The following is a 15,096-nucleotide window of genomic DNA, read 5'->3' on the forward strand; positions in this document are numbered from 1 at the left end:
CGCTACTGAAATGAGTACTGTAGTTCATATTCCACCAAGTGAGCTAAAAGAGCGGGCCAGACTGTTGATTTTTTTTTTTTGTAACTCAGCAGCCCGACCGTGCTTCACAAGCTTGGCCCATCAAATATTACATGAGTATTATTAATGCTTATATTTTTTCCCAATTAATACTGTTATATATTTGATTACCCACATTTATAATGCATAAACATATGCAGCACTGATCCAAGTTTGCTCTGAATCAAGAATGTGACCATGTAACAGGCAGAGCAGACAAATATTTCATCAGTGGACATTTTGTAACCTGTTTTAAGACTGCAGAGGGGACAAATATCTCTCTAGGAACTATAAACAAACTGAACAACAGCGTCTGCAAAATTAGGCTTGAATAAAAGAAGTGGAAGGATGAATCTAGAGGAACACATCAAAGCTGAACCTTTTCAACGAGATGCTCCCTGAGCACATTACCCCGCTGGTACCCTGGCGGTGTGAGCTTCCATGAAAACTGAACCCATAATTGCTGCAGTCAAGCCTGCTGTGGGAATTAGGAATGCTGCCATGTGACTGGTCAGATAAGGCTGGACGGCTGGATAATTCCACCGCCTGTGTGAGTGCGTGTGTAGGTCACATGTGATCATCGGAGCGGGAATGGCGATCGGCTTGAGGAATGTTCAAACCACCACACAAGGGTTGCATATTAAAAAGACAGAAGTGACACTAGGTCAATGCAGTGGGTGAAATTGATAATAAAGAATCCTGACCACAAACGACTTACACTTTAGTAAAATATCATAATCCCGTACATAAATCAGCCAGCGCAATGTAAGGGTCAGTTGAACTTTCCACCAGGTGCCTGGTAAAGGCATGACACAGTCACGGATGAATGTGTAACAGCCTCTCACTGCCTGGAATCCACACTGACAAAGTTCAGCTGCTGGCAACCAAGAGAGTAAAGTGCAACAAGAAAGCAATCAAGGAAATGAACTCCTATGTGCTTCCTGATAAATGATCACCCACATCTTACTCAAGTGCAGCAACACTAAGACTTTGCATCATTTACAGCACAGCTATGTGCGTAGCTTGTTGTATCCAGATGCACTCCAGCGCATACCCTGACTGACAGCATAATGTATTTATTTAAATGGACCTATGATCAAATATCGAATATGAAATACATTCATTTACGTTGCATTGGATACAAGCATGTCACATCCAGCTTGTTACACATTACATAAACCAAAGGCTCCCACAAGCTAATTTCTAAACACTGACACGACAGCAGTGTGAAGCACAGCTATTTGTTGTTCCGCTGAGAGCTCTGACTGCACAGCTAGCTAATGTGTACAGTTAGGCTGAAACCTGACAGTCAGCTAGCACAAACACTGACGATTAGTTAGTCCACACCACATGGCCTGGCTTGAAATCCGACAGACGAGGGCTATAACAAACAGTCTGGAGGCATTCCCCTCTGGGAACTTAGCTGTAAGCCAGCTAACTGCCTGGCTAACAGACAAGCAGGCTAGGAGGAGCAGCACCACAAGGCATTAACGTTTCTCAGCAGTGGCTAGCTTATAGTGATAAACAGCTAAGTGGCGCACTGTGTCAGCCGAAAAAAAAAGTTAACACACATTCAAGGCTGTCTGCACAGCTGTTTTGGCAAATACTGTCCAGCCCGCACACCCCTCCTTTTCAGCCGACACTAGCCCCACAAACAACGCTTTCGTAGCTATGGAGAGAACGTCACACCAAGCACAGTGCAGCATCCTGTCAATTTAACTCGACCTTGCATATAAGTAGAGACACACACTTCACAAAATACCACTGTGTACTGTTTTGATATTGGTAGGATTGATAACACAATTCGGGGTGGACATAATTTATATAGCGGCCATTTAACCGCAGTTTATCTATGCTTTCATTACTGGGAAACGCTTCCTACTCCCGCCCAGCGTTGTATATATCGAGGTTTGACGACTGCGGAAAATACAGACACGGCTATTGATCAACTTAACATTTGTTACAAGGTTCAGGTAGCTTTTCGGGATATTTCACTGCCGAATAGAATAATAGATACTAACAGTTCCGCATAGGCCGTGTGTTATTATTTAACAAGCGCCTACGTCGTACATTAAGCAATTGCACTTAAAAGCGCCAGATTCTAACGTGTGGTCTGGGGCGTCCTCTTTTGTACCTGGCTAGCCTCAGAGCAGACAGTTAGCTAAGCTAGCGCAACTAAGGTGGATTTAGCCGCTTCCTTCTCGGCTTACCTCTCTTGACGGCCTCGTCATACGACAGGAATCCTATCCTCGACTCTTTGGCCCCCATGCTCCCCTCATTTCATTGCAATGTGAGGAAAAAAACGTCACACGCCGAGTTGATCAGAAGCGTTTGTTGTCTCCTATCCGTTTATTGTGAAATGGGTTCCTGACGGTGTGTGTATGTGGTGAACGGGTGAATGTTTTCAGGGACGCCTCCATTCTGTCACATGATCTGACTCTACAGGTCAGTTGATCAGCGCCTTCCAACACTTGTAAACACAAACGAAAACACGCCAGACATTCGACTTTAGCGGCTCGATATAAGTCTTATTTTAATGTGACAACATGCAAAATGTAAATCAAAACAAAACAAAACAAAAAATCTCTTTTACACAGTATGCGGAGTCATATCAAGCTGTCAGTGTGTGTAGTGCAGCTTTGGTTTAAAGGAGTGCGAGTAGCTCCACCTTGTGGCTACTGTTCTGAATAACACTAGTCCACATTCATGACAGCGACATCCAATTGCGCTCAGGTAGCAAATTAAGGAGCCACGTTATTTTTTTATATTTACATAATTATCCCTCATATCCTGTTTTAAAATAGCTGTGTTGTTACCATTAAATGGCAAAGGTGTCCTCCTGCATAAAAATAGTATATGTAAATGTTTTTCCTTTATTTTATTTTATTTTTGTAGTGTTGGATTTTTTAAAAGTAGTTACGTTGTTTCCATTAAAGAAAGAAGACACTTTTGTCCCTTAATGTCATCACAAACGCAGTTCTGAAATTAATCTGAAATTTGGTATTTATGATCAGGACTGAAATTGATTGAAGGATTTATGTAAAAAAAAAAAAGCATATATATAAAGTGTCCCCATCAAAAACGCCATAGAAAATAAATCTCTAAATCTAAATCGCCATTCTTATATATATATACATACATACATACATACATATTTTTATGGCGTTTTTGACGAGGACACTTTGGTTACCATTCTTTAAAGAAAAATCTCAATTGGGTTACACAGAATAAAAACAGTGTAAAATGGGATTTGCGTTTAAAATATCAGAATAAGTAAAAAAAATAAACACACACTTTTGCCAAATACCATAGCAAACGCGTAACCATCGCTAAGTAAATAAATAAATAAAATAAAATTCGAATAAGACTAGTCATGTAGTTTGTCTGTTTTATTAAACTAATTGATACAGAGGTCAAAAATGAGTCCCAACACGTTAAAAAAATGTACCGCCGTGAGGTTGGTAAATTTCCCTAAATTCAAATCAGTTTGGCGTGACGTCCTCAGCGTACATCAGGCGTACATACGTATGATACTGTCGTCAGCCTGCTGCGTCACCGAGCTAGCGGATTTATGTGAACGTCGTAAAAACCCTTCATGGTACATGACATTTAAAGCTACAGTAGCTGACCTGCACCAACTCCGAGACCCTCTGTGGCGACACAGACACGAATAAAGCAGCAGGATATTACCGCCGTGTTTGTTTGGATAGTTGGAGAAGTCGACTTTAGACACGTTGCATCATCTTTGCGTAGTGTCCGGGATGAGGCTGCGCCGTATCCCCCTGACATGACCGGAGATGGGAGTCCTTCTGTACTGGCCGAATGTTGTCGGTGAGAAACACGTGTTTGAAGTATTGTTTTATGTACTTGAATTGTGAGTGAGTTCACTGTGTCATGGCAACTGCTTCCCAAGAAACTTCCCAACGATAACGTATTAGATAAATGCGCTAGCTAGCCTGCTAGAGCAAGTAGTGTGCGTATTCACTCCGGATACAGTCAATGCTCCGGATACAGCGAGGGGTCACCAAGGGACCATCAATAAATTGCAGAATGAATTACACAAAACCATGTTATATTCAATATCTTAATTTCTACATAAACATGTTAGTGAGAATTACGAATGAAACATATACATGTACCTCATGCAGCACACTATTTTGATGTGTAATGCCTAATTAATTTATGTTAACTTAACATGTAAAAAGAAGATAATTGCTTTTTTATAGTTTAGCCTCCATGTCACGTGATCCACCTGACTACAAGCTTATCCCAAATTGTACTACCACACTGTACAAAAATTACACACCTCTAAATATAGGATTCACTGTCTGTTACTGTTTTATATTAATATGTTAAGGGAAAAATCATACATTTTCTTTATTACTTTTTCATTCAGCAATTTTCTCAATAGCTTCCACATCATGTGACCCACTTAATCCAAATTTGTGGACAAATAGGACACACCTATTTATATTGGATTCAACTGCTTCTTCAACTGCTTCTTCTGTTAAATTAGTATTATAGGAAAAATCATAATTATTACTGTTTCATTGGAAACTCATTAGTTTTCTCAGTGGCTTCCACGCCATGTAATGTTTCCACTGACTCCAAACTTATGCTGAATTGTACTACTACACTGGTCAAATAAGACACACTTCTAAATATAGGATTCAATAGCTGTTACTATTTTATATTAATATGTTAAGGGAAAAATCATGATGTTTACTACTTTTTCATGGAAAATTCAGTAGATTTCTCAGTAGCTTCTGCATCATGTGACCCACTGATTCCAAACTTATGGACAAATAGGACACACCTATTTATATTGGATTCAACTGCTTATTCATTTTTATATTAATATTTTTGGGAAGAAAATCGTAATTCTTCCAATGGTCATGTGACCTACTGACGCCAAACTTATGCCGGAATTGTACCACTACACTGGACAAATAGGACACACCTCTTTATATTGGTTTCAAGGGCTTCTTCTGTTTTAAATTAGTATTATAGGAAAAATTATAATTATTACTGTTTCATTGGTTTTCTCAATGGCTTCCACATCATTTGGCACTGACTCCAAACTTATGCTGAATTGTACTACTACACTGGACAAATAAGACACACCTGTTTATATTTCATTCATTCATTCAGTCTTTATTTATTCTCAGAGGTTCATTGAGGGTAGTCCTCATTTTCAGTGAAGCCGAGATTACACAGTAACAATGGGATAACAATAGATATAGTATAATAATTGTGGAAAATAAAACAAAAAATAAGATAACCTACATAACATTATAAAGGAGGAAGGAAGGGAAAAATAAAGATACAGAAAATATTAATAGTAAAATAATAAAATAATAATAATAATAATAATAATAAAATAAAATTTACATAAAACAGGTACAATTTGACATAGGAAGGTTTGTGATTACAGATCTTAATTGATTATAGGAAAGTAGAGAGTTCATTTTTATGTTACATTGGAGATTATTCCAGGAAGTAGGGGCACCATAACAAAAGGCCGACTTTCCCAACTCAGTGTGGATACGAGGAACCTTGAGCATCAAACAGTCATTTGATGTGGTCTGATAGGGACCAGAATTCCAAACAAGCATGTTTGAAATATAACCTGGTAAGTTTCCAATAATACCTTTGTAAATAAACAGGTACCAATGATTAAGTCTCCTCTCAGACAAAGATGACCAACCCACTTTACCATAGAGGACACAATGATGAGTGCTATAGCCATCACCAGTAATGAACCTCAGAGCAGAGTGGTAGACTGAGTCCAGGGCTTTAAGTGAGCAAGCAGTAGCATTTCTATAAATCACATCACCATAGTCTAGAACTGACATAAAAACTGCTTCAACAACTTGTTTCCTACATTCCATAGGGAGGTTGGCTTTGTTTCTGTAGAAGAAACCAATTTTTTGTCTCAGTTTTTTTACTAGGATGGCTATATGGTAATTAAATGTGAGTTTGTCATCCAGCCATATACCAAGATATTTGTACTCAGAAACTCTATCAATGCTGGAACCAGTTACAGTGGTTATTTGCAGTGGTTATTGAGTTCAAGGGCTTATTCATTTTTCTATTAATATTTTTATGGACAAAAGTCATAATTATTCCTATAGCTTCCATGTCATGTGTTTTTATATCTACAGCTTTTCATTTTTTTACGATGTGTGCATCGCAAAATTATTGTTACCCTTAATTTTTATTCCTTTGTTACCATTCTTTAAAGAAAACACTCAGTGAGGCAGGATTGGATAGATGAGAGAAATCCTGCTCAGGCTGCTCATTAACAGAACTTTATCTCAACTGTTGTGGAACTGGTTTTAAAAATGTGAACCCTTATCGTCAGTGTGCTTGGTAGGTTTCCAGTCACTGCACTGGTGTCCTCAAAGACATCCTATTGAATGGACAGAGACGACAACCTTTCTTCTTACAATATCAAACCTTTAGCCACTGACTAATTCTACAATAAAACGTATTAACATTAACCTGTCATTGTAAAAACTGCTATAATGTGTTGCAGTTGTATTTTGTAGTTCATAAATAGAGACACATAGACACACAAAATGTATTATTATTTTTTTTTATTATTATTTTTTAATGGTTTTTAGGTTTGTGTTAAGGGGTGGGGGCGGGGGGCAGTGTAGTGGGGCTGTGAGGGGCGGGGCGGGGGCGGTGTAGTGGGGCTGTTAGGGGCGGGGCGGGGGCGGTGTAGTGGGGCTGTTGGGGCGGGGCGGGGGCGGTGTAGTGGGGCTGTTGGGGCGGGGGTGGGGCGGGGCGGGGGCGGTGTAGTGGGGCTGTTGGGGCGGGGGCGGGGCGGTGTAGTGGGGCTGTGGTGTGGGTGGCGGGGGCTTGGGGAGGTTCTCGAGGGTGGTGGAGGGGCTCTGGGGGGGTAGGGGGGTTCTGGGGGGAGTAGGGGAGTAGAGTAATGGAAGGATGGTGAAGAGAAGAGGGGTGAGGGTGTGGGAGACGGGAATGGTGGAGTAATGGAGGCGGGTAGCAAGGTGGATGGGTCATGGAGGGAGGGTGGAGAGCTGAGGTGGATGGGTCATGGAGGGAGGGTGGAGAGCTGAGGTGGATGGGTCATGGAGGGAGGGTGGAGAGCTGAGGTGGATGGGTCATGGAGGGAGGGTGAAGAGCTGAGGTGGATGGGTCATGGAGGGAGGATGTGAAAAAATGAGGAGTGAGGGTGGTGGAGATCTGGTAGCAGAGGTAATGTGGACAGGATGGAGCGGTTAGGATGGCTGTGATGGAGGAAGGGTGAAAGAAGGTGGTTTTGGCCAACCTGAACAGTTAGGATCTGCCACTCTCACATTCTTTCAATATTCTTTCTCTCTCCAGAGAGCTAAGGTGGATGGGTCATGGAGGGAGGGTGGAGAGCTGAGGTGGATGGGTCATGGAGGGAGGGTGGGGAGCTGAGGTGGATGGGTCATGGAGGGAGGGTGGTGGAGATCTGGTAGCTGAGGTGATGGGGAGGATGAGGTTAGGATGGCTGAGATGGAGGAAGGGTGAAAGAAGATGGTTTTGGTCAACCTGAACAACCAGGATCTGCCACTCTCACATTCTTTCACTCTTCTTTCTTTCTCCAGAGAGCTAAGGTGGATGGGTCATGGAGGGAGGGTGGAGAGCTGAGGTGGATGGGTCATGGAGGGAGGGTGGAGAGTTGAGGTGGATGGGTCATGGGGTGAGGGTGGTGGAGATCTGGTAGCAGAGGTAGTGTAGAGAGGATGGGGAGGATGAGGTTAGGATGGCTAAGATGGAGGAAGGGTGAAAGACGATGGTTTTGGCCAACCTGAACAACCAGGATCTGCCACTCTCACATTGTTTCACTCTTCGTTCCGCACAGCCATCTCCAGAAGCCCTTCTTCTTCTTCTTCTTCTTCTTCTTTTCCTTCTTCTTTGACTCTGTGGAGTCTTTCTCCTCGGTCTCTATTGCCTCAACCTCTTCGAGAGTAGCATTTCTCTTGTCCATTTCTTTCTTAGCCTCTTCTGCTTCTCTGATCTTCTCCTTCATTTCCATGTATTTTTCCTCTATTTCTCTCTTCTTCTCCCTCAGTTCTTTATTTTTCTCCATTGTTTCTGTCTTGCTCTCCCTCAGTTCTTTATTTCTCAGCAGTAATTCATTATTCCTCTTCCGCAGGTCTTGAATTCTCTCCTCCATTTCTTGATTCCTCTTCTCCAATTTTGTTTTCTCTGGCTCTAAACTTCCATTCTTCTTCTTCAGCTCTTCGTTCTTCTCTTGAATGTCTTTCACATTCTCCTCCAGATGTGTGTTTTTCTCCACCAGGTCTTTTTTCTCCTGATCCAAATCGTTGTTTTTCTCTTTCAGGATTTTACATGTCTCCTGCATGTCGTTCTTGCTCTCGTCCAGTTGTTTTATTTTCTCCTCCGTTTCTCTCTTCTGCTCCTCCAGGTCTTTGTTTTTCTCCGTCAGCTCTATCTTCCCTCTAATTAAGTCTTTAAACTTATTTCTCAGTTCTACAGTTTTCTCCACCATTGCTTTACTCTTCGTCTCCAGATCGTTCTTCTCCCGCTCCAGCTCTGCGTTCTTCTCCTTCAGTGTTTTACTCTGTTTCTCCATGTCTTTCATGGTCTCCTCCAGATGTTTAACATTTTGTCCCAGTACGATGTTTTCTTGTGTCACATCTTCACTCTGGGTTTTCAGATCTTTAGTTTTCTTCACCATTTCTCTCTGAGTCTCCTGCAGATGTTTGTTTTTCTTCTGCAGGTCTGCCATCTTTTTTTCCATTGCAGTGTTCTTCTCACTCTGGTCTCGTCTGCTTTTCAGCATGTCTTTCTTGGTCTCCTCCAGTTGTTTATTTTTCTCCTCCAGTTCTTTATTTTTCTCCGTCAGCTCTGTCTTTAATCTCATTAAGTCCTTAAACTTATTTTTCTGTTCTTCACTTTTCTCCACCATTCCTTGACGCTTCGTCTCCAGATCGTTCTTCTCCCGCTCCAGCTCTGCGTTCTTCTCCGTCAGCGTTTCACTCCTTTTCTCCATGTCTTTCATGGTCTCCTCCAGATGTTTAACATTTTGTCCCAGTACAATGTTTTCTTGCTTCACATCTTCACTGTGGGTTTGCAGATCTTCAGTTGTCTTCACCATTTCTCTCTGAGTCTCCTGCAGATGTTGGTTTTTCTTCTGGAGGTCTGTCATCTGTTTTTCCATTGCAGTGTTCTTCTCACACAGTTGTTGTCTGCTTTTTGACATTTCTGTCTTCTGCTCCTCCAGTTGTTTAATTTTCTCCTCCATTTCTCTCTTCTGCTTCTCCAGGCCTTTATTCGTCTCCTTCAGTTCTTTATTCCCTCTAGTTAAGTCTTTAAACTTATCTTTCTGTTCTTCACGTTTCTCCATCATTGCTTTACGCTTCGTCTCCAGATCGTTCTTCTCCCGACCGAGCTCTGCGTTCTTCTCCGTCAGCGCTTCACTTCTTTTCTCCATGTCTTTCATGGTCTCCTCCAGATGTTTAACATTTTGTCCCAGTACGATGTTTTCTTGCTTCACATCTTCATGCTGGGTTTTCAGATGTTTGGTTTTCTTCACCATTTCTCTCTGAGTCTCCTGCAGATGTTGGTTTTTCTTCTGGAGGTCTGTCATCTGTTTTTCCATTGCAGTGTTCTTCTCACTCAGTTCTTGTCTGCTTTTTGACATTTCTGTCTTCTGCTCCTCCAGTTGTTTAATTTTCTCCTCCATTCCTTGACGCTTCGTCTCCAGATCGTTCTTCTCCCGCTCCAGCTCTGCGTTCTTCTCCGTCAGCGTTTCACTCCTTTTCTCCATGTCTTTCATGGTCTCCTCCAGATGTTTAACATTTTGTCCCAGTACGATGTTTTCTTGCTTCACATCTTCACTCTGGTCTTTCGGATCTGCAGTTTTGTTCACCATTGCTCTCGGAGTCTCCTGCAGATGTTTAATTTTCTGCTCCAGTTCTCTCTTCTGATCCTCCAGGCCTTTATTCTTCTCCTCCGTTTCTCTCTTCTGCCTCTCCAGTTCTTTATTTTTCTCTTTCAGTTCTTTCTTCCCTCTAATTAAGTCTTTAAACTTATCTTTCAGTTCTTCACGTTTCTCCATCATTGCTTTACTCTTCGTCTCCAGATCGTTCTTCTCCCGCTCCAGCTCTGCGTTCTTCTCCGTCAGCATTTCACTTCTTTCCTCCATGTCTTTCATGGTCTCCTCCAGATGTTTAACATTTTGTCCCAGTACTATGTTTTCTTGCGCCACATCTTCGTGCTGGGTTTTCAGTTCTTTGGTTTTCTTCACCATGTCTCTCTTAGTCTCCTCCAGATATTTGTTTTTCTTCTGGAGGTCTGTCATCTGCTTCTCCATTTCAATGTTCTTCTCCCTCAGTTCTCGTCTGCTTTTCAGCATGTCTTTCTTGGTCTCCTCCAGCTGTTTAATCTTCTCCTCCATTTCTATGTTCTTGTCTTCCAGCTTTTTCTTTTTCTTTAGCTGTTTGTTTCTGTCCTCTGTGTTTTCTGGCTCCACAACTTCACTCTGGTCTTGCAGAGCTTCAGTTTTTTTCACCATTTCTCTCTGAGTCTCCTCCAGATTTTTGTTTGTCTTCTGCAGTTCTATAATCTGGTTTTCCATTTCGGTGTTCTTCTCACTCAGTTCTTGTCTGCTTTTTGACATTTCTTTCTTAGTCTCCTCCAGCTGTTGGAGGAGCTGTTTAATCATGTCTTGCAGCTCTGTCTTTTCCATCATTTGTGTGTTTCTGCTGACTTCCTCAACGCACAAGTCGAGGTCTGTTTCGTCCCTGGTGAAGGCAAAGAATTCCGGGGCGGTAGTATTCTGAGGAGTCATTGCAGACTCCTGTCTGTAGGTTGGGTCGCTTCTTTGGGCCATTGATCCGAGTAGCAAGGACAATGTAGAATCAAGCGTACGCTGTATTTTTGTGGTCTGTTGACTGTCTGTAGACTGTGTCAAGGTTTGTCGTGAACTGTATAAAAGTCTCTCAAAGGTAGATAAGTCTCGTCGTGAACTGTATCAAAATCTCTCGAAAGTAGATATGTCTCACCAATCGATAGTCGATAATGTGACTGCTAACATGCAGATGGTCCTTTAAAGAAAATGAGGTGACATCACTTATTTTGCCTTTGATGTCATGTCTTTGATCTTTCAGTCACATGACCACATTTCTTTGCCTTTGAAGATGTTGCCTAGCAGCAGCATCATGTGACCACATTTGTTTTCTTTTGAATTTGTTGCCCAGCAACAGGGGTTCCATGGGCAGTCCACCTTTGCCCTGCACCACAGAGTGTTCTTAAACATGGACGTCATAATTGTTCTCCAAAAGTGGAGTGGCTGACTGCACTATAGGTCACAAACTCTGCTTCTTCCATGTTAGTCCATGTCCTTCTGTGGGCACAGATTAGAGTAATAAAAGTGGATATTAGGTCAAAATATCTGGTATACTGGTGTAATGTCTGTCATTTTAGTTAGTTCTAACCACTATTGGGAGTTTGTTCGGGTGTTCATTTTTCTGGTAACGTCTGTGGGTTCATTTATTTTTTCTTTTTACAGAAATGCAACATCAATTTGAACTTTCCACAACTGAGATACTCTGTTTTAAAGTGACAGAAAGCTGTAACAGTTAAATTTGTGTTTTGTACGTGTATCAGTAATGTTACTAATGTTATTAGCTTATGAACGTTAAGCAGTCATAGGCAGCTTGGAGAAAGCAGATAATCAGTTGCCGGCATTTTTATTAATAATAATAATAATAATAAGGAAAATCTAAATAACATATTCTTCTATGAATTTGTGAAGTGTGACAAATCCCTGATTTTTCAACAAAATGAGGCACTAAACTACACCTTAGTCTTGGTACATTGATTACAAAGCTGTGTTAATTTTGACAGCCATTTTTTATTTAGTCTTAGTCATTGGACCTAAATTACCACTACACGGGACAAATCAGACACGTCTCTTCATATCGGTTTCTTAATTTTTAAAGTAATATTTTATTCATGGTTAAAAGGTTTTCTGAATAGCTTCCATGTCACATGACCCGCTGTTAGGGCATTGATGCTGATGGATGTCACAGTGATTAAAAGGTGACTTTAGGACACGTGTGAGGAAGCTGTCTGTGAATTCAAGGCGTTTCTCTCTCCTCTGTTCTAACGGTTTGTATGTCTGTTTCAGGATACATCAGGATTGGCCTTATCGTTGCTGCCTGGGCTGCCTATGAGACACCAACTGTGTTTGTCCCTCTGTACTCGGTCTCCGTAGCTCTTGATGGTAAAGTGGTGTCTGTTTACAGTGTCTGAACTGTAAGGACGACTTAATATTTATAATAATGATCTTTATTTCTACCTCACCTTTCAAATCAGCATTAGAAAGCTCTTGGCACAGACAGACAAATACATACAAATACAAATGTGCCATAACCTTGACCCTGCTGGAAGTTCACATCTCCCAGTTTCACTTGGAAACATTAATACTATCTGCATTTCATTTAGGTGCTGTCAACATGAGTGTTGTGCATGCTATACCTGTCGTGACAACAAATGACATGGTTTTTGACACGTGCCAGTAGACACAAGTAAAAAATCTGTTGGATTTAACTGACCCATTATTCTTCGGAGTTCGAATCCATGGGTCATGTCTGCGTGGGCTCTCTGCAGGTACTCCAGCTTCCTCCCACCGAGACATGATGACATGCTCATTAGGTTAATTGGTGATTCTAAATTGGCCGTAAGTGTGCGTGTGAGTGTGAATGGTTGTCTGTCTCTCTGTGTTAGCCCTGTGATAGACTGGCGACCTGTCCAGACAGCTGGGACAGACTCCAGCCCTCCCGCGACCTTTCAAATTGACTCAAATTTGCTACTTGTTTGAAATTAGATGTATTATTAATAAAATGTTGAAGATGGTTTTTCTGAGCCTCTACGTTCTCTGTGCAGGTGTGGATGGCTGGCTGGCGAGGAGGCTGGGCCAGACCTCCAGGTTTGGGGCATGGCTGGACGTAGTGGTGGACAATCTGGGCAGGGGGATGCTGTGGAGCCTGCTGTTTGAGGTCTGATAAGTGAAGCACATTCAACACACACACACACACCTAGTGGCTTAGGAGATTTTCAGACATGGAAAAAGTACTCAGATCTTTTACTTTATTACTAACTTCATTTTCGCAAAATAAATGCTTAAATGGTCAGCTGAATTCATTAGATGAACTTTAAATTCAGAACTTATTACTCACAGCCGTTGTTTACTACTCTTCTAGCGTACGTCATTATAAGTTCTGAATTTAAAGTTCATCTAATGAATAGACACAACTTACGGTGCTTTTTCGTTTTCAGCTGATCATTTATAAAAGTATGTGTTCATAGATCGAATCTCTCAAATGTGATCTCAATGCGTCCTTGGCGTGTTAATACCTGTGCTTTATGTCACATGTGATCGGGTTCCTCAGGACGAATGTGTTGATGGTTTCTTGTCTGGTGTCCTCTGTCACTGTACTGCAGTGGGGTTGGCTTGTGTCTGCACTGGAGTGGTGTGTGTTTGTGTGTAACCACGACACCAGAGGTGAACATTGGAAGAACAGCTTCAGCAGCAGCCCCCGATTCATGCAGGCGATCATGGCGAATGGTAACAAGTCTGCCTCTGTATTTAAGCCAGCGCTGCTGTGCCGCACCGCTCCATCTAAATCTCTGTGCTGTCAGGGTTTCGGACACCCCTGGGCACGTGGGTGGTGAGCGGGCTGCACTGGCTCCCCCTGTGGCTGTACGCGCATCGGTGGGGTTTACTGTCCAGCTGCCTGAACCTGCCCCTCTGGATCCAGGCTGCGGGGACGCTGCTGCTGGCGGCTGGTCGTCTGCTGGCTCTCTCAGCCGAGGTACCGTAGGAGCGTCCCCTCAAACACCTCCTAACCATCGTAAACATGAAAACAAAACCTGCTGCTCACCAACGTGTGCCGTGCTTTTCTCCGCAGATGTGGTGCATATGGACACACGTTGAACACCTCACCTGTGACGAGCGCGAAGAGAAAAGGAACTGAAAGAGACTCGTGTTCTCATAGGTCAAGCGCTTTATTGTGCACGTACAGCAGATAAAGCTTTACCAGTGCTGCTCAGATGCCGGTATCTTTAAGTGGGATGTACTTATGCAAAAAAAAAAAAAAAAAACGTTTTGCAGTTTAGTTTTATTTATAGTGTCAATAACAACAACCCAGAGCCTGAACCCTTCAGAGCAAGCACAGTACTGACGGTGGCAAGGAAAAAGGAGCCAGCTCATATGGGCCTCAAGCAGATGGGTTATTCAATGTATACTTTGTTACTGTACAGAAAAACATATAACTAAAATATATAATAGTTTATATTATAATTTTGTATTGAGTGAAAAGCCTGAGCCTCTAAGAAAGCCAATACATGCAAAGATATTGCATATTATGGTTCAGTTGATAGGAAATACTTCAGTGGATCGTTTGAATTGTATTTGGTTGTGTTAAAAAGGGAAAAGTCTTGTCTTAATTTATTGTTTTAATAGGTTTATACAATAAAATACTATACCTCACCATGTATACTCTGCTGCTACACGGCCTGTGTCATAATACGTAGCATTTACACCTGTTTTAGAGGAAGCACTGTGATGTTTTACTAAAATAAAGTGTCAATATCAGCCTGTGAAAACATTGTGTCATAGCTAAAAGCCTTGCGTTTAAAATGTTACCTTAAATAAAGATCTAATGACAAAAAAATAAAATGAATCTAAGCTTTTTTTTTTCTTCTCAAGAACATATGAAATGCTTTTTATCCTGAGATTTAGGTGCCAATTATATTTCTCAGCTGATTCATTACCTGTTTCCTCTTGTTAATACTGTAATCAGGTCTAATAAGCTCTTATAGGTTTGTTGTTTTAATGTAAATTCCCAGCACCTTATGTAACTGGAGATGAGAATTTCTTCTGAATGTAGTTGGGGAAAAATTATATAGAGACTAAAAAACATTAAATATTCAAATAAATAAATAGTTTAGGACTATATAGGACCTTATTATTTAGCCTTTCCTGCCTTATTCTGTGTAAATCATGCA

General features: G+C 41.6%; 2 protein-coding genes across 3 annotated transcripts in view; one reads left to right on the top strand and one right to left on the bottom strand.

The window, feature by feature from the left end:
- The window catches only part of usp32 (ubiquitin specific peptidase 32), a 53,731-nt gene extending 51,154 nt beyond the window's left edge, over window positions 1-2,577 (bottom strand). For both annotated transcript variants that reach the window (XM_084559019.1, XM_084559018.1), the window contains exon 1: window positions 2,268-2,577. In XM_084559019.1, the coding sequence (XP_084415145.1) occupies window positions 2,268-2,325 (58 nt within the window). In that variant the 5' untranslated portion in view covers window positions 2,326-2,577. The remainder of the gene's footprint in view (window positions 1-2,267) is intronic.
- Window positions 2,578-3,452: 875 nt separating this feature from the next.
- On the top strand, window positions 3,453-14,713 carry LOC311498850 (uncharacterized protein). The gene is made up of 6 exons (XM_084559615.1): window positions 3,453-3,888; window positions 12,215-12,310; window positions 12,973-13,085; window positions 13,531-13,654; window positions 13,729-13,901; window positions 13,998-14,713. Exons 1-6 carry the CDS (start codon window positions 3,855-3,857, stop codon window positions 14,061-14,063), a joined length of 606 nt encoding a protein of 201 aa, XP_084415741.1. The 5' UTR covers window positions 3,453-3,854; the 3' UTR covers window positions 14,064-14,713.
- The last annotated feature ends 383 nt before the right edge of the window (window positions 14,714-15,096 follow it).

The sequence above is a fragment of the Chelon labrosus genome (assembly GCF_963514085.1).
Source record: "Chelon labrosus genome assembly, chromosome: 13".
NCBI classification, from domain to species: domain Eukaryota; kingdom Metazoa; phylum Chordata; class Actinopteri; order Mugiliformes; family Mugilidae; genus Chelon; species Chelon labrosus.

Excerpts from the sequence above, each read along its gene's own strand:
- LOC311498850 (XM_084559615.1), top strand. The coding sequence starts at position 3,855 with ATGGGAGTCCTTCTGTACTGGCCGAATGTTGTCG. Across the intron at positions 13,086-13,530 it reads TGTGGAGCCTGCTGTTTGAG|TGGGGTTGGCTTGTGTCTGC; the intron begins GTCTGATAAGTG and ends ACTGTACTGCAG. Across the intron at positions 13,655-13,728 it reads GCAGGCGATCATGGCGAATG|GGTTTCGGACACCCCTGGGC; the intron begins GTAACAAGTCTG and ends CTGTGCTGTCAG.